This window comes from Acanthochromis polyacanthus, chromosome 3 (genome assembly GCF_021347895.1).
Source record: "Acanthochromis polyacanthus isolate Apoly-LR-REF ecotype Palm Island chromosome 3, KAUST_Apoly_ChrSc, whole genome shotgun sequence".
In the NCBI taxonomy this organism is placed as follows: Eukaryota; Metazoa; Chordata; class Actinopteri; family Pomacentridae; genus Acanthochromis; species Acanthochromis polyacanthus.
In genome coordinates, this window is record NC_067115.1 from 23,747,869 (window position 1) to 23,768,027 (window position 20,159).

General features: G+C 41.3%; 1 protein-coding gene across 4 annotated transcripts in view; it reads right to left on the bottom strand.

The window, feature by feature from the left end:
* Positions 1-3,084: 3,084 nt before the first annotated feature.
* The window catches only part of pax5 (paired box 5), a 63,360-nt gene continuing 46,285 nt past the window's right edge, over positions 3,085-20,159 (bottom strand). For all 4 annotated transcript variants that reach the window (XM_051945928.1, XM_051945930.1, XM_022206056.2 and 1 more), the window contains exons 8-11: positions 16,378-16,479; positions 13,759-13,845; positions 12,132-12,218; positions 3,085-10,242 (exon numbers count right to left, since the gene is read on the bottom strand). In XM_051945928.1, coding sequence (XP_051801888.1) covers positions 10,160-10,242; positions 12,132-12,218; positions 13,759-13,845; positions 16,378-16,479 — 359 coding nt within the window. In that variant the 3' untranslated portion in view covers positions 3,085-10,159. The remainder of the gene's footprint in view (positions 10,243-12,131; positions 12,219-13,758; positions 13,846-16,377; positions 16,480-20,159) is intronic.

Genomic DNA, 20,159 nt, shown 5'->3' on the forward strand with positions numbered 1-20,159 from the left:
GCATCTCTTCTCCTCATCCCCTCCTCTCTCTTTCCTACATGAGCCCCTCTTCACTAATCATCTGAGGCCCAATTATGCTCAGTTGGCCCCACGCCTCCTCCCTACAGGGGCTCTGGAGGGCCAAAATATAAGGATGCTGACTGACGTTAATTTGCATGACTTTTTGGCCTCCATAAGCACCACTGTTGTCTGTCTTCTGCCGTTGTATAGGAAGCCAGAGGAGGAGGAGGAGGAGAGGAGGAGAAAGAGAGGTAGAACATGTCAGTAGTTAGTCATGTTATGTAATCTGAAGCAATAGGAGGAGAGCAAAGAGGGCATAGGGTGTCACACTGCTTTCTAACGAACTAAGCACTGTCAAACCCGGAGTATTCAAGCAGACGTTGATCTGACAGATCATACATCAGCTCTGTATCTGTCAGACTACCTTTGTTGACAGTCAACATTTGGCCAAGTTTTTTTGTAGTCCACCAGCATAGCTTAGCTTTTCAAACTGTGCAAAAATTAAACTTCACATCCACCACTCGGCTGCTACTCTAAAGACAATTTATTTTATGAAACCTGACAACCAGACTTGAGCTCCTCTGCCAAGTAAATTGAAATATGATTTAAGAGGTAAACAGATCTTTCAGGATCCCATTTCAAAGTAAATCAGTTTAAATATACTGATAACTGAACAGCGCCGATATAATTTTTTCTTTCTCAGTCTTTTTATTGTTATTGTAGATGCAGGGAAAACTAAAATGGAAAGAGCCCTTTTATCAAATATTGCAGGAAAATATGGCTTTATTATCTCAAATATCTAAGTTGAGGGTTTGAGAGACACACTTAAAAAACAACAGAAAAGAGGCCAGAGTATTCAGATTTTTCATTCATATACTATGCGTCAAACTCCAATAGAGCTGGATCCTTTGATTCCTATAATGCAACTCAGTATCGTCTAAATGCAGGTCTTTCAAATTCAGTTTCACCAAATTTCTTCAGACATAGCAAAGTGCTCGCCAGAATTGCAGAAGATAACATACAGCTGATTTCTCTTCCTGTGTCACTGCAACATGTAAAATGGGTGCAAGGTGCCTTCAACAAAATGGTCTATCACAGAATAAATCTGTCTCTTGCTCTATTCTGTAATACAATTTGCATTGTGTCTGTGTCACAGAGAAAGACTGAACTTTTGGTTGTGACCACAGCATGAGTCTATGCATCTTTAGCTGGTACCTGTCAGGCATTAGTCTGTGTCATAAATAACTAACAGAGCTAGCTAACCAAGCTGTCACATCGACTGCTGAGGAGGCTGATTAGGCGAACTGTTGCTACAAATGTGGCAATGCTTTGACTGTTGTTATTATGGCTGTGACACATTAGCTTATAATGGGAGTAACACATAACTCATCACACAGTAATGTGTGATGAGTTATGTGGTGATCTGCATATGTTTGTCTGTCTGTGCACAACATTACTCAAAAACAGAAACAGATTTGGATGAAATTTTCAGGGAAAGTCAGAAATGACACAAGGACCACCTGATTAGATTTTGACAGTGATGTCACTTATAGTCTGGATAAATGGCTTTCTTAAAGATTTCCATATCATTGATAGCGGCACAGCATCACTGTAACTATGACTACAAGTGAAAACTACGACAGCTGACTTCTGACAATCACATGATTACGTTGCGATCCCACAACAAATCCATCAGGACTTACCTGTCAGAAATGATACAAGGAAAAATGGATTAAATTGTGGGGATGTTTCCGAGTCCCATCAATTCCTGCCATTTGCTACATATTTAGGTCACACGATTCGGTATCGGTACATAACGTACACATGCATAACACACTCCTGTGTTCAGCGCAAGGCCATTTTGTTTCTTGGTACATCTATATTAAATGGTCACATTCTATGTTGCCATGATTTCTGATCATCAAAAACAAATTTCAGATATGCTGCAGTTCTGACAATGTCATGGTGGAATGAACAGCTTTGGTGGAGTACTGCGCTCTCTGAGTGCTTTTCTTGTTGTATTTGCTTTGAAGTTACTAAACTCCTGTGGTGTATTGGTAAAATGTGTGAAATCTGATAAAAGTCAAGTTATGAAATCCGATGTGGTTAAACAAAACCTTTCCTGGCTAAAAAGTACAGTAAATCTATTGAGTTTTGTCTGCTTTATCAAAATCTGTGTGTTTTAAATAGACCTGACCAACATACTACCTATTTCCTTGGATCAGGACAAATGCAAAAATAATGTTGTGAGGGAACACATAACTTTATGCAAAGTAACAAGTAAGGAAAACAGATCAGAAAGACAAACACACTCCGATCCTTCTGGATCTGCATACATCCAGGTTGTCCTCTGGGTCCACTGCTCATTTTTGCCCTGGAGCTCCTCAGCGGGTTAGCCGAGCTCTGATGGCTGCAATAAAATGCCGACTGTTAACTTTCACTCCTGTGTTCATCCTTCAGTATAAGATGCGCTCTTACACAACCTTACAGGGCTGCCTTTATTTGGCCACGACCCAAAGCAAGCACAGATACACGCATTCGCACACACAAAAGCGCTGTTTGCTGCTCTGGTGTCCTGGGCAGACACCCAATGTGTGGACAGCCTGGCCTATGTCTCAAGCTGGGTATGTGCTGTTTTCTGTGTGTGTGGCGTGTTGTCACCATGTCATGGCTTGTGTCCTATTATCACCCCTCTCCCCCTTCTTCCTCCCCCTTCCGCCTCCTCCTCCTTACCTCCACACACACACACACACAGACACACACACACACACACACACCTCTGCCCCCTCCTGGACTCGGCCAGCAGCCAAGACTGCAGCACTGGGACTCTCCATTCACTTGGAGTGGTGGGGTGAGAGGAGGGAGGAGGGGTGAGATGAGATGTGTGTTTGTGGGATGAAAGCAGCGCTGCGGGGTCACACGGAGACACAAACAACCAACAGCTCTGTCAGCAACAACCCTGTCCAGACTGAGGCTGGGTCTACAGGAATGTGGCATTAACACAAGAAAGAAGTGAGCATTTCTGTATAAAAAAAATAAAAAATTTGCAAATGTGCAGCTAAGCACTCACACAGAAGCTTTAACTTCCAAAAAATTATTTTTTATTCTGAAGGACCAATAAAATTATGGCAAATATTTACAAATAATTACTTCTTAGTTTCACATTACAGGTACATAAATGGAATAATTCACCAACAACAGTCACTCAGGTGGACGGATGGACAGGTACACAGACTGAGTATGAAGAGATGCATCAAGCAAACTGCAATTTAATATTTCACAGTAAACTCAAAGCCCAGGAAATAAAATAACAATAATATTAACAATAGAAATATAAAAAATAAGCATAATATCAAATTCACCACTTATTTCCAGTTTTTCTGAACAAAACCGATCACAATTCAGGAACAACTGAACGAAAGATAAAAGAGGAAAAATCAAGTGATATGATATCTTTGGCAAATTCGCACTGCAGTAAAATACATTCAAATATTGAGACAACACACAACACACAAAGAGAAAAAACACCAAGTTTTGTTTGCAACTACTAGAAAATTGAATAAAAAACATACACATTTTCTTAAAGAAGCATTTCTTTTACTTTTTTTTTTAAATCCTCCCCTCCAGAATATTTGAAGGCAATTCTTATCTTTATTTTGTGTTTGTATCTGTAAGTCTTTTCTGCTATTTTATATGGTTTTTTTGTACAAGAATCTATCATTTAAAACAGGCATCACAGGCTTTGGTGAATGTTACAGATATGTCTTCTTTTTGTCGCGTTTTGATTTTGAAGAATAGAACAAGCGGAATTGTTAAAATCGAATTCATCCTTTGCATCGTGATCGGTATTCCTGTCTGTCGTTTGTCTGTTCATTTATTTATTTATTTTTTTACCAAAACGTCACAGATATAAATATCTCTTTAACACCCCAGATAGGAAGCCATGGACACAAAAAAAACTCCAGATTGTTACACGAAAGGCCACAGTAAGGTGAAAAATCATGTATCTATTTTTTTCCCCTCTTTTTTTGATTGAAACATCTGCTTAAAAAGCACAGTCGATTTTTGTAGGCTGAGTCGTGTGTATTACTCCTCTTCCACAGTTGAATAATATTAAGATGTACAGAACATTGTAACACTTCAGTATGAGATCTGTCCAGAGCCTAGTTATATCAGCAAGCATGAAACAGATTGTGCCACTAATTGCTGTCAAGATGTGATGCTGAATTCCCCTCAGGTTTTAGGAAGGCAGTAGCCATCTTCATGGATTCATATTGAGATACAGTCAGGCAGTGCACACTCGGTGAGAAATCATAATAAAGAAAAAAAAAACCTCATTTGCATTTATTTCAGATTCATATTTGTCTTGGAGCTGGGATCAAAATTCAGGATGCAATTTATTTTCATGGACAGTAAACTGTAGAAGTGCTGGAAATGAAATGTAACTATTGTTTCTTTGTGTTTTAAGTGCTGTACCTGAACAAGAGAATGCGGGAAAAGAGAACATGAGGTGCGATCTCACAGAATGTTCCTGACCAAATGAAGATACCGACAGCAATATTGCCATTGAAATGACCTCGCTTTGGCACAAAACACCCTGCTTCATTCCTATGCAGAATTTCTGACAGGACAGTGAGCATCACGTCTGAATAGTCAGAGAGAAAAGTAAGAAAGGAGAGAAAAAAGGATTAATGGGGCTGTCTGGAGAGAGACGGAGGACTTTTTGAGGAAGGTCACAGGCCTGAAATCAACAGAATAGTTTTAATATTCCTAATCCTGGCGGTGTGGCAGTGCTACAGGAGGGGAGGAGGAGGAGGGAGACGGGGGAAGACGAGTGCGTGAGATATGATGAGATTAGGGCTGAGGGAGGGGGGAGAAAAGGGACGGGATGAGCTTCTGATGGCACAGCAGGTTTGGCCTCCCCTGGGGAACACAGGGGCACAAGAGGAGGGGCGATCACCACTTCGGAAAGGACAAAGGGAGGGAGCGAGTGTGTGTCTGTACTTATATTTACGTGTGTGTGTGGCCTCTGCCCGCCGTTGCTTTCTACAGTACCACCCACAATGACAAGTCCCCCTCATCACCGCAGTCAATGTCACAGCTGCCAATCGAAGCGACTGCGTTCATTCTCTCCCCATGTGAACCAGTCAGGTCAAAGCAATGGCAAGGCAAGCTGTGTCACTATGAGATGCATAGTTAACAAATAATCTTGTTAATGTATCACTGGATTCTTGGCTACACCCGGTAATAGGCATCGAGTTTGGCCCATTTGATGTTGCTGCTTCACGCGAGTGGCCACAGGAGGCACGACTGGATTTACCTCCTCAAGGAGAACGACTTTTAATCAATATTTTGTCATGCTTACAGTAGTGTGTGTGTGTTTGTGTGTTTGGTTTGTGGAAAAGGGTGTGATTAATTTATATAATGTTCTGGTTTTTAAAAAAAAAAAAGCAGTATTAATGAACAGACTAGATAGATGTCTGTCACTCTCTTGGCTTTTTTTATGTATTTTGTGCCTTTTTTTCCCCAGTGTTAACGCCTTTTAAAGCCAGTTGATAATGTGTAACCCTGATGCTTGGATGTGTCCCTGAATTTGGACATATCAGTCACAGATCACAATTGATGGGGAAGAAAATATGCACTCATTGAATAGTTGGGCCTTTTTAGTCTTTGAAACTGAAAAATTCATGTCAGATAGCTGTTTAATCGAATTATGTTTCTAAGTTATAATCTTGTGTTCTGGTGTTAATCCACAAATATCCAGCATGCATATTTGTATCAGTCTGTTCCTGTAAAACAGATTTTTGATAAACGTGAATTCTACTATGTAATCCTGTACACCATATCAAACTACATTTATCCATGTTAAGGGTAGTCTAGGGTTAATCTTAGACCTCCTTCACTGTGGAAAGCAACAATCACTGAGCTAGCAGCCTACACACTGAAAATACAAGTTTTCATGAATACGTTGATCTTGCAGTAGACTTGCAGGATTCTTTCAGTGAATGATTTGAAGATATAGAAACAATATCTTTACAACATTTGTTTTCTGTCAGGGATGGGATTGCATGTTTGCCCAACAGTTATTGAAAAAAAAATTTTTTACAAGCATGTTCCACCGAAACAAATTCCCTGTCTGTTACTGTTTCACAGAGGCAGCAGTGCTGCACCCTGGGCTTAGCACCGCCTAAGATGATTTAGAATAACACAAGAAATTCTTCCTTTTATAGCAGAATAAAAATGGGTACAATCAGGTCATTCCCCAGCACTGACACAGTGCTATAGTGAAAGGTCTTGCTGTGTAATTCTAGGATTACAGCAGCTTTCTCCTGTTGAGCATCACTACTAAAGAAGTCTTAGATTGACTTCTTTGAAATATATCTGGCATTTTGTTACTGTAGCTGCCTGGCAAACTCATTGACGGCTAATAAGATTTTCTACCTACAGATGTATCTGTGACTGAAAAATCCAAGTTCTGGGAGAATTCAGGAGTATAATGGTGCTAGATCAGTGTTCTATTATCAAAGCTACAATGTTACTGTGGATGCATGGTGGAAATCTGATTCTGGTACTAAAATTAATGTTTGTTACAGATTTGTGAAAGGTTTTAAATAATCTACAACCCTGTGTTTGCCTGGGCAGATAATCAGAGTTTAGTTAAAGGAGTTGCAGGGAGGGACGCTGAATCTCGTTTTAGTGACTCGTGGTCAGTCAGGGGGATGTTGACATATAAAACTAAAGGCACTGTCCTTGTTTTCAGCTGGTGTGGTTCAGGTTCAATAATGCCTCAGAAGGATCAAGAGAAAAAGACAGAAATAAGGAAGGGCTCCCGCTGTGGTGCACACTGGCAGCACAGCGGGTGAGCCGTCATAAGAATCTTCTTTAGAGTTGTGTATGCACAACTTTTAAGGTCTACAAATGTAAAAGGATCCACTCTATTACTATTTCAAAAAATCCAGAAACAACAGAGATTGAGAAACTAACAGCTTTGTTCAGTGTTCATAGTTATATTATGTTTATATAGCTATATTTTATGTCTCACACTGCAGATGTGGTGCCTCCAATCTGTTAGCTAGTAAAAACTACACAGTAGCAATGAAGCGCTACAGTCAGCCACGCATACCCCAAACAAACAAAGAAGAGCAAAAGATGTGTAAACAGACAATGGCTAAAACAACACGACGCACCTTTTATGTCTTTTCATCATAAAGAAAGCTTCATCACTAAAATCTAAATTCAAATGTGAATAATTGAAACTGCTATTGACATTGTGACTTCTCTGCTCTTTCACTGATTACTGTACAAGACTTGTATGGACACAATTGAAACAGGAAGCTACGTACAGGCTTAGGAAGACATTGCCCTCTCACAAGATCAACATAGTGGGCCCTCAGACACTAAGGAGGGAAAACACACTGATTTCAGATCAGTGCTGAAGGGCAAACGTGTCCTACTCTGTCTGTACATGATGGGTAAGGCCTCGACCCTGGTGTCATGCATTGTCACAGCGCAGAACTGATGTAGGAGACAAACAAAACAAATGAAAACGTTCACTTATTTTTTTTCACGAAAGCAATGCTTTTATAGAAACAATTTCAGGATGTCAAACAGCACATGGACACTAACTCAGAAAGGGGAGAAGAAGAGGAAGAAGAATTACTTCATGGTTCAGAAAGGAAGTCAGAAAAGTAAAATGGCGTCTTTAAATGATGATTGAGTCTCTTTGTGCTTTTGTAGTTAGTCAGCCGATCCACTAGGGGGGCCCATCTTTGGGGAGTTTAAAGAGAGAAATAGAAAGAGCGAGAGAAAGAGAGAGAAAAAGACGGTGCCACCGCCTCCCGATCTTCTTCTGAATAGACAGGAGGCTGATAAAAATGGCGTCTTATTAAATGGCACCTGTGTCAACTGATACCAGGAAACAAACTATAAACAGGAAAATCGCAATCTGATCACATTTATAAACAAAGACTTCTTATATTGAAAGTTTATCAGATTTCATAGTTCACTGCATCTTCATCATCATCATCATCACTATTCTAGCACAACAGCGTGACACTATTATAAATCATTACAGGCATTCACTCTCATCACGGAGTGCAGCGCAGAAAAGCTTCTTAATATATTACTCTGTGTCTCCTCCATTATAAATAGCTCTTGATCAGGACTAAATCTTGGCTGGAGAGGCAGGATAGCACCTTCCTGTACAGTAACATAACCCAGTGGAGCTGATTTTGGTTTTACGTGAACATCTACACTGTTGTTTTTACAGCAGAGGACTCATATTTTCGGCTGTGCTTCACTGAAAGGCTTGTCTGTTAATCAGTGGTATTCAAACCAGGTCAAATGTAAGTGTGGATGTGAGGTATGGATGTATTAAGAGAGCTGGATATGGCTGCCAGTCAGCCTTGCTTCCAATTTCTCCCTACGGTCTCTTGCATTGTTGCCACTAAAATAGATCCCCTGTAACCTAAAATGTATTTCCATGTTCCAAAATTGCATGTCTTTTCTTTTACCCAAACTTGCAGTCCTTTGTGGGAAATGGAAAGCATGCTGGCTGTAAAACATGGATAATAGAATGCATCCCAATTTTCCTATGGACCACCATTGTAAAAGAAATTTCTGGAAACAAGACACATTTAATGTAATCACAAATAAGACTGGTTTTCACTCTTTATATCATGAATTTATGAGTTTTACAAATGTAAAATCTCTCCTGTGAAATGAAAAATTAGTTTTACTTTCACAATATCAAGTCTACAAGGAGAGCAAAGTGAGAAACTTTTTGACACATGTGCCAGACGGGCAATTGTTAGTCAAGTGAGAAAGCACCAGCTTTGGTATCCAGTATCCCTCTCTCCTTAATACATCCATGATGTGAGGATACAGTTTTCCTATTTGGGGAATCACATTTAAACACTAAAATTAGCAGTTCGCTAAACCCCACCCCTGAACAGCAAAAATCCAATCATGCCATAACAACCATAATTAGACATGATAGGCCAGTTAAGTTTTGGATTTATCCACTTGCTTCTGCAGTGTGCTGTAAAAGGAATGTCACACAGCACTAAAAGAGTTTGGAAGGTGATCTTATATTCTAGCTTTTTTCAAAACCAAAAACAGCAAAGAAACAGTGTAAGGAATGAACTAAATTATGCATGTATCTGCTCTAAAGTTAGCTGCAAATGTTAGCATGTCTGTTTTACTAGCCTACTACCTACAGTCAACAATTAAACAAACAATTAAGTTTGTAGTTGCAGGTTATATTTTTTTAAAAAGCCTTGTTCTTGACTGGTACAGTGTATTGTACTGTGTGAGAACTGTTTCTTGTCGGATTAGAGTACGTTTTCACTTTATTTACGTTGATCAAGCTGATTTTATCTATTTCTGTTGGAAATCAAGAATCTGTTGCTTTTAAACGTGACAAGGAATTTACAGCATTTGTGTTCTTCAAGAATGAAAAGCATGACAGTTTCAACAAACTGGGGCAGGGCATAGCGAACACTGAGCCTGAACACTCCAATTAACATGAGGCTACCCCTTTTTACTAAACATTGTGATCCCAGAGGAAATGTGTTGAATCTACAGCAAAGGGAGTAGAATGATAGGGATATGGGTGATTTTGGTCATTCACAGTTATGAGGATTGTCTTTACTTCACTGTGGTATGGCATAGAAAATTGATTGATGTCGGGTCACAAAAATACTAGTTGAAAAAGTGATTTTGCCTCAATCAGCTCAAACGATTTCATTAAAAATAACCTGAAAGCACAACATTTTACTCAGAAGATCACAATACAGATAGTTTTAATGCTGCACACACCGTCCACTGACTTCTTGGATTTATAGATGACAATCAAGGTAGGGATATCAAGCCTTGATGTATTATGGGAGGGTCCAAATTTCCAAAATGCACCTGTTCACAAGATCAGTCCTATATCCTCACAGTAATGTATATCAGTACAGTATTGTGCTGCAGCCTGGGAGCGTGTTTGTTGGTGCCAACAAAGAAAATCAAAACTTCACTGACGTCAGAGATTTGAAATCTTCTCATTGTAGTCCGTGCGCAGGCAAGTTTGTACTGAGCAGTGCTGGTGCTATCCATCCCTCCCTCCCTTCCTCGTCTCTTGCTTCTCACCCGCCTCTTCTCTCTGCAGGACGGGTCAGTGTCGGTCGTAGGCGGAGGCTGTGGCAGTGGCAGCAGGGCCGGCCCCCCGAGACGTTGCACTGTAGTAGTACGGTGACCCTAGGAGGAAACACAGATGCACATTTCTTTCAATTCTCCTGAATGAGACTCAGCAAAAACTATACATAGAATTTAGAGAAAGTTAAACAATGAGTCCAGTTAATTGCAATTGTTGTAGTAATTCCTATTAGTTGTGGTATTCTTGCTTATCAGGCGCCAGCATTCAGGTTTAATTAGATTATTAAAACCAACATTTTCAGCAACTTGGGAAGCATAACATTGACATATTAACTAACAAACATTTTATCAGACATTTGCATATTTCTAAAAAATCTAGAAGATGCAGAGCAGCATTAGCATCCATTTGGACTCATGTTTCTGACCATCTGATCAGATACTACTTCTCTTTTTAGCTCTGTATTTTGTCTCTACCAACTCTAGAGTAAAAACTAACTCTTCAGCTGCTAAATGCTCTACCAGTTAAATATGTTTGCTTTACAAAAATAATCTGCTGGCTGCATTCAAATGTTTTGCGCTGTTTCATTTTAAGGTTTTTGGGTCACAAAATGTTTGAAAAACTTATATTTCACAAGAAAAAGAAAATTAAGAATATTACATTCATAGTCTTTTGATCCATTCTTCTGTATATCTAAAAAATATTAGTTAGCAGCTTTAAAACACTAATTGAGGTAAAACTGAAAGTGACAGCAGCAAGACTGTACGCATTAATCTCTGAATGGACAGGAAAAGTACTTCCTCTTCCGAGTAAGTTTGACTAATCTGGAAATTTGTTTAATAAAAACTTATATGATTGTCTTCTGCTTCTGCTCATTTCTTTTCCCAGTGGACTTCTGTCACAATGTCATCACATTGGCAGATCTCAGCAATTAACTTGGTGAGGGTCATTTTTATTACAGATAGGAACGATGGTTAAAATGACAAAAATATGACTCGGGTTGTAATAAATCTGAATTCTCCTTTGACAACTTGCACTTAAATACAGTGCAAATGTGGAATGAGCAGCTCCAATTTTCTGTTAAGATTATATTTTACTTTGAATGTGAAAGGCAGGGATGAGATGACATGAGCTGATGAAGCTAATGACAGAAAAAATAGTCTCTCTTTCACGTACAACCAATAAAATTAACTCGGTCTGACTCTTTCAGCGTCGCCCTCCTCTTCTTTCTCTCACACACACTATCTAAGTGACAGTCTAAGCTGACACTCTGAGTACAGCTCTACTACTACTGATCCCTTGAGTCTATTCTCTCCCTGGGGAAGAGGTCAATTCAATACTGTAACCCCAAAGACACACAGAAACCCACATTCGCACACCTTAATACACACAGGAAAAAAAATCTCCTGCACACACACACACACACACACACACACACACACACACACACACACACACACACACACACACACACACACACACACACACACACACACACACACACCTGTCTCTGTCACTTCCATCAATCAGCCTCGCTGTGTGTTGACAGGTTATGTCTGTCCACAGTCCAGGTAATCTCAGGAGCCTCTTTGGGGAAGTGAGGCATTAAGCCGACCTGACAAACTATTTAGTCTCACTCAAGACTTCAGACGCCCTCTCTCCCCTTTTGGCTCGTTTTTAAACTCCCTTTTCTTTCATTTGTCACCTCTTTCCTCATCCTTCTCTCTCTATCACAGCCTCTTCCTTCCCAGCCATCAATCTTAAACCTTTCAGTGTCTCCTAATGTGCATCTTGTCCTCATATTATGTGTCCACTCATCCGTTATCATACGAAAGTTCCTTTACAGTGTCTTCTTCTTCCTCCTTTTTTCCTCTTTCTGTGCCTTACCAACATCTTCCCTCATCATTACACCTTCCTCCTTCTGTGCAGATACCTGGACCCTCACACATGCTGCATGACTTGCTTTTGTCTTCCTCTTTCTCTCTCCACCTACCTTGCATCTGTCCTGCCTGGCTGGTGAAGAGACTGGAGGAGCAGCCGATTTCCGTCCCCAGGAGAGACCCATAATCCTGCTGAAACACTGGGGACAGAGGGATGGAGGGAAGGAAGGGAGAAGGAGAGGTGAGGAGAGGGTGGGGGCACACTACAGGTCATCACAGCCTGACCCCCATCACCTATTGACCTTTCACACCGTCACCCTTCTGACCGCATCACCTTTAAACGTGACCTCTGAAATGGCTCCCTAGACAATGACTTTGACAGTGACTGTTTTTGGCTCAGGGTTAATTTCTCCTCTTAAACACTGCTGTGGAGCTGTGATGATACACTTGGGTTGTCTTTCAGAATAACATTTACATGCATGGTCATGGGAGGGTATAGTTGTTTTGCAGCGTGTCAGGAAAGTGCAAATGCCTCCTTAAAGTGGTTGTGATCAATGGATTTTGACATCAATCGTTAGAATAAGGAAGCAGTATTGATACACTGACATAACTGAGACTATGATCTCATTACATTGATGCAAAAATCCTACACGAATCAAAAAAGCGGTCCTTCTCATGATTTCCAACAATATCCCCCTCCCAGACGGACATTGCAGGAAACCCCACAGATATTAAAAAAGAAGGCAGTGCAATAATAATGGCATGGTAAAATATCAAATGGTACATGTTGCCCATCCTTAATGTCAAAGTAGAATAAATATTTTCAGCCCCAAATACAGCATAAAAAATTCAATAGAAGACTCTCTCAGTCTCCTCCGGGTTCGGTCAGATTAGAACATTTTTTGGAGTCTGTAAACTAATTCTTGCCTGCTCGCTGTATTGTCCAGAAGATCAATCCTGGTGGCAGTTGGAGACTGAATGAACAATGGATGCTTTAGTTTTTTCTGTACCTTTGTTGGTTTGGCAAGCCATTATAGTAAAGCCAATTTACATAACTCAGTGAATCTATGTAATTTACTTTAATGAAAGCATCATGTCACCGCCAAGTAAGTAGTCCTGCTACTCTGTGTCAAAAATATCCTAGTTATTTTATGAAGCTATTTTCTGGGGTCTTAACTGTTAATGTGTGGCTGATCGTATGAATCATGAAAAAATAGGTGGTTGGAGTCAGTGTGCTTCACAACAGCTACATAACAAAATCCCACAAATCCCAAAATATTGACTCCAAATCCGTTCCTTCCTCACTTCACTACATCTTTCTGTTGTCGTTTTTTTCTCCGATGAAGACACAGTAATGTCAGAATGTTATGTTTGCACAATGAAAAGCTGTGAATTAATCAGTGTGCTCCAGCCCTGTTTTTTTCTCAGAAAATTTGCTTTCCTCGAGCTGAACACACGGAACCCTGTTTCTATTAGATTCATTCATACCCAGACTGCCAGTCTATAGAAAAAATCCGTCCACAGACAGATAACTATGTCTATGATACAGTGTATTGTATGGTACAATACAGAAAGAAATGTAATGACATGAAAAAAATGAACAGTGGAGCATGAAAGATACAAGACAGTGTTAGAGAGACTAGGACTGTGATGTGAGAGAATGAAATGAAATTCATCGATACAATTATTGATCCAGTTCCGGTTAGCAGAGTTGGCTACAGCGATATAGGATATACTAACCTAATAGACTGGGGTTAGGAAATCTCCAAGATTCATTGTACGTGGAATACTGCGGATGGGAATAAGGACTTCCAGAAAAATCTCCCCCTGAAAGAAAACACACAAAAAAAGAGACAGAGCATGTTTAAAAGCAGCAGAGAGGATGATCCTGCCCATTTTGGGTTTGGCAAAAAATAGCCTTTGCTGGGAAAAATCAAGTTGTAGTTGAGAGCTAGTTTGGTTTGGATCGGATTTGGGAAAGAAACCAAGTTATTGAAATCTCATTTGTGAGGCTCACAGTGTCTTTGGACGTAAACCATTTAATTTTTGTATCTTGTGTAATGATTATCTCAAGTTTTAAAGAAATACTTTATTGTGATGCACCTGTGTATATGCCGCACAATCATCATAAGCCTAAATTTCATGAAATATCCAGGTATCTCAGTTTCTTCTAAATTGTTTTCTTACAACTCCTGGGTATAAGGGCTGAACCAAAATGATGCATGCATGTATACAAACACGTAACCACTACTATTTATTCCAGGTAAGCGTTAAGTGCAGCTTCAACCTGGCCCTTGATTTCAGCAGAGAAGTTTGCAGACTAGTTGATACTGAGTGAACTGGAGAGCTCAGTGAGACTGTAGTTGTCCTGCCATACAGTGGATGATAGCGTAGCTTTTCTCCCTCATTTACTACTTACTGTCTGGGGTCTACTCTTCCTCTTGTCTTCCCCTCCCAGTCTCCCCTTCACCCGTTCCTCTTTATTTTTCTCCCTCACCCTCCAACTACAGCCCGCCCGTCACCCTTCACATCAAAACAACATTCTCCTCCATTTCTTCTCCTCTTTTTTTCCTCCCCATCTCTCTGCTGACTTGCTCTCTTTTTTCACTCTTTTGCTCTTTCTTTCTTTTCTCCTGAACCTTCACTCCTCCCAGGGGATCCCTCTCCCATAGCTGACAGTCACAGACCCTGATGCCCCCTCCCTCCCTCCAGCCTCCCCCACCACCCACCACCCGTTCCTCCTCTCTCCTTCTCGTTCTGTCGGTTCTGCCTCACTGCTCTCCTACACCCCCTCTGAGTGTCAGCCCCCCTGCTGCAGAGAGAAAGACAGAGAGACAGAGAGGGAGAGAGAAGGAGAACAAGAGAAGAGAGTTGCTTGCTTAATGAAGGTATGATATTAGACAGAGCGAACAAAAAGGAGGATAATTTGCCTGAGAAGTGCTGAGATAAAACATGGTGAAGCTGGAGAAGCAAAGTTTCTAGATTATCTTCTCTACTCTTATTCCAGTCAGCTCACGGATTCAAGGGAGCTTTGGAAAATCGCTGAGAAAAATTTAAATGTCTGTTTGTGTGTGTACAAAACAAGTTTTCTTTGTGCAAGTGTGTGCGCGCTTATATGTGTGTGTGTGTTTTTCTGCGTCTGTCAGGTGGGGTCGGGATGTGGTCTCCATGGCATCCCTGGGTGCGAACATCCTCTCCCTTGTCATCACTGTAGTGACGGCAGTGTGTCAGGTTGTTTAGGAGACGGGGGGCAGAGGGGAGAGAGAGGAGGGGAACGAAGGCTCAGGGGTCTCCCTTGTGTAGCTCGGTGTCAAGGTCGCACACACACACTGTCAAAAACAAACACACACGCACACAAACAATCGCATGCCAGCACACGCATAAACATACACCAACCCAAACACCCACACTCACAAATATGCTGTCAAACCTGAGGACAGGATGGGGTGAGCGCAGGGGGACAGGGCGACAGGGTTACCTATCTTTAGACGTGCTGTTCCTACATGTCCACTGAGAGTGTGTGTGTGTGTGTGTGTGTCATAGCCTGAATGATTGGGAATACACAGAGACAGCAACTTGTAAACAATATTTGTTTGTCGACTTTGTTTCACTGTCGTTTGGGCTTCTCCCTTTATTTCTTCGCAGTATACTTCACACTGACCATGAGACCTGCTGCAAGTGTCTAAAAGAGAGCGAGAGAACGAGAGAAAACGAGAACGGCGGTCCAGGATTGAAACACAAAAGCGTTGTAGAAGGCGGAGTGGAAGGGAATGAATGAATTAGTCGTGGGTCACTGGTGATTCTCATTAAAAACAAATTACTAATGTTGAGGAGGGACAGCTGTGCTACTGTGGCTGGTTTCTAATGACACACAGGCACACACACACACATATGCACAAACACACGTGTATGCACACAAACACACACACACAAACCACCCCCTGGGAGCACTGACGGCCATAGTGTAGACAGACAAGAGAGAGGAAGTGGCAAAGCTAAGCACACCCATTGAAGACACACACACAGACAGACACACTCAAATCATACAACCAGTAGGAACTCAACAGATATGAAAGAACATATCTGTTGATATTAGGAACGCAGAAACACAACAGAATTCCCTTAAAGGAAAATCCGACCCAATTTGAGTCAGTGTGCGTATGTCACCTGTATTGAGGAATCCAGAAATCTGTTAAAAAGTCCCATTTTGGATTTTTTTGTGTCCACTTAAGGTGGATCAATCAATTTTAGAGTAAAGACTTGATTTAAGGTTCCATAAAATACCTGTAAGTCAATGAAATGTGATCTGAAGTGATGCAAACATATGTTATTTTGTGTGTTGAGTGTGCGAATACTTACCAGGTACCATGCCAGTGAGGGAGGGGGTGGAGTAGCTGCCCTGTCCAGTGGGTGGGACATGAGGAGGGTAGCCTGGCAGAGTGGTGCTGGCTAGGTCTCGACCTGTGATCAAACACACAAACATATGCTGTCATCAGCATCTTACTGCTCACAATGTTATTCTTTGTTATTCTTTGGGTATTCTCAGTATCATCATTGTCATCTGCATCATTGTTGTCTGTAGTGATATTATCCAAAATTTCTTGCTCTTTGATTGTCCCTTGTTGCAAGCAAGCTGAATTTGGAGGAAAATTTCCCGCAAAGCATCATTAACAATGCAGTTTAGTTGTAGAAAGTCCATTTTGTGGAGGCTGGATTGCATTTAACAGGCTACAACTAATGATTTTTTTTAAATTTTTATGTTAAAAAACACTTAAGGGGTTTAATTAGTATTCACTAGCAAGGACCACACTATCAGTTTGAAAATTAATTGTTTATTGGATGCAAATAAGCATTATGTTGGTGATAAGTGAGCTGAGCTGTGGCAGTGTGGGGAAAGGCTTAGTCAGCGATTAGGAGTGGCTCCTGGGCAGGCAGACCTCCCAAAAAAGCTTTCAATACAAATGAAACTAAAAATGGGCATAATGTCGGTCTTGAGGGTTGGCCAATGGCCTTGATTAGGTGGAGTTAGCTGCACCAATACGAAAAGAGTGGCCAGAGAACAGGCTAGGATTCCGGAGGCCATCAGGACTCGTTTAAAGTGAAAGAGGAATTACGGTAAGGTTGTGACTTGACTGGCCTCTGTAACGAATAGAGAGTCAGAATGCAAAGCTTCTGAGATTTTCTAGTTTCTATATGGGTATACTAGAGATTTGTAAGGACTTAGTTGTAAATCTAGTCAATCTACATCCCAACCCCTAACCTATGGTCATGAGCTCTAGGAAGTGACGGAAGATCGAAATTGCAGGTACATGCAACCTAAATTAGCTACCTTGGTAGGTTGGCTGGGCACAGCCTTTGAGCTAGGCCAAGGAGCTCATTGTCAAGAGGGATCGTACAGTAGAGTCACATAATGGTGGAGAGACTGGCATCCCAGTGCCAGTAATGTAAGAAGCAGACTGTTGACGAGGTGTAAGAAGCTAGTGAAACTGGCACCCCAGTGCCAAAATAAGAGTCAAAATTGTTGAAGTGCAGGACAGAGATGGCTGAAACCATAATGAGGGCAGGAGATTGTTGATGTCGGAATTATGGTACTTATCACTCCTTTAGTCTTTGGATCTTCTATTGGAGACTGAAGACTGTAGCACCTGCTGACGGATATGAGATGACTCATTAGTGGAAATTGCCAGGCATGCGATGTGGAAATTTGGTGAATTCTGAGGGGTATTTCAGTGCTAGAATGTTGATGAGAGTTGTACCAGATGTGACAAAAGGTTTGTAACTTGGCCAAGTTTTGTGAGGTTGTTGAGAGTAACCGCCTCTGCAGAAGAGGCAAACCTGCTGGTATCTGCACTGAAACTGACTGAAAATCTGTCATTCTGGTGCAAAAAAGTGGAAGATTGTTGACGTGGGGGCAGAGGACAAAGGCATCCCAGTGCTAGGATTAAAGCAGAAGATTGATTGACTGATGTGTGTAATGGTTGTGTGGGCATGTCAGTCAAGATTGTCCGCTGCTGCAGAAGAAGGAAGTGCGCAGGTATCTGTGCTAGGTTGAGACTGTTGCAGATGGTTTGTTTAATCATCTGCAATTAAAGCACTGGTCTTCATGTCAACACCTTGTGGCAAGAGCACAAGGTCTTGGGGCCTTTGGAATAGCAGCTAGTAGTGATAATGAAGACTGAAGAAGGAGATCTGGCTTTGTGGTCAGTAGATGTAGGGGCTGGGTGACTCAATGATTAGTGTTTGTGATGTGTTAAAAATGAATGTGCTGGAAAGGTGTGAAAGTATAATTACTAGCAGCGACACCCCCAATAGGTGTCTTAGAGGAATTGTTGAAGGTGAACTTCTGCATTAGAGGCAAGTTAAATATAAGAATGATAGATGCCTGTGTCTCCAAGATGGAGGGCTACGTTGGGTACTAGAGTTAGGGAGTTGTGAAACTCTTATAATATAAGTTGGCAGTCCAGTGCCAGTAGTGAGAAAGGGAATGATAGAGAAGTTGTTGGTACTGGGGGATGAAAGAGAGGACCTGGCTACCTGGTGCTGATAGTGAGAGAGAGAAGGGTTGCTGGGAATGGGGGATGGGGAGAGTTGAACTGGCAACCCGGTTCCGATAGCAAGAGAGAAAGAGAAGTTGCTGGGAAGAAGAAATAAAAGATGGAGGAACTGGCAGCCCGGTGTCGGACGAGGAAGGAAAGGGTTGTTGGGAAGGTTCAAGGGAGGAAAAGTGAGTTGGTATTCCATTGCCAGAAATGGCTGTAGCGGTGAGGCTGGGAATGGACTGCTGTAGGGAATGGTGGGTAGGATGCTTGAGTGAACAGCCGTGGCATCTGCTGGGGATAGAATTGTTGTGGTTTATCATGTGTTGAAAGCTCTGAGAGTCTGTCAGAAGTTTAAACAGCTTAACTTTGTTGTCAGCGAGGTGGCAGGTGAAAACTTATTCTTAAATTCTATGGAGAACAATGGAGATATTGTTGGAGATTTTGTGTGGAGGGACATTGGCAGATCTGTTGGAAATGTGGGAGCACGATGAGTGTTGCTCGGTGTGTCAAGAGAGTCAGTGAACTTCTCTGGAGGCTTACCTGCTTCAGACTTCAACGGTTTATATTTTTTTAGCTGGGCGGAGCTACGGGTAGCACGGTGACGTCACGTTCGGGTGCGCAGCATCAGCATCTGCCGGATGTAGGATTGTTTTGGTTTATCACGTGATCTAAGCTCAGGGAGTTTGAAACATAGATATAAACAGAAACTAGATGCCTCGCCGGCCAATGAGCGATGCATCAGTGCGCCGCCATCTTGGAACGGGAGCGAGCGGGAGTAAACCAGCGATAAGCGTGTTTATCACACACCGATTGACAACAAATCTCAAAATGCCACAGTCTTGTGTGGCCTGGGACTGTACAATACAACGCAACCCAAATACAAGGGCACGAGGAATCACATTCCACAAGTGAGTATGTCCTTTCCATTGAACTTTTCACAGATTTCACCAGAAAAGGATATATTGTTTTTGATGAGCAGTTAATGAAATCAATATTATATCTAGCTTTTTTTCATGCACGCATGGAACACAAGTAAATTGAAGAATTTAGGCATGGTTCCAACTTTGTGCCAGCTTTGAAAATTCTTTAGTAGTAAAGCACTGAAAATGAGAAAAAAGAAAAACACTCAAAATTTTTATTAACTTAATATTAAACTTCAACGTAATTTCAAGATAATTGTTCAAAGATGTTAATCCCATATGGAAATGTGGCACAAAAAAGGAATAATCAGCAGACTAAATAAATAAAACTTAGAAGCTGCTTATCATGGTGATCAGAGAAACCTGACATCACAGGCCAACACAACAAACAGTTGCAGGAAAAGGGTCCCTAAAACTTGTTGTGCTGATTGACACCATCTCTTTGGGAGTGCAATCAAAAGACGACCTCGTAAGCTTTCAAATGAGCCATACCATGTCGAAATCTATGCATTACAAGGAAAGTTATGACCGGAAAACTGTGGCTGTGTAATGGTCTCGCATGTACCAGACGTTGTTTGTTTACAACTTCACTCCCGTTCCAAGATGGCGGCCGGTGACGCATCGCCAGCCTATGCTGGACAGTGGCGCGAGGCTTCTATGATTTCTATGGTTTGAAAGAAGC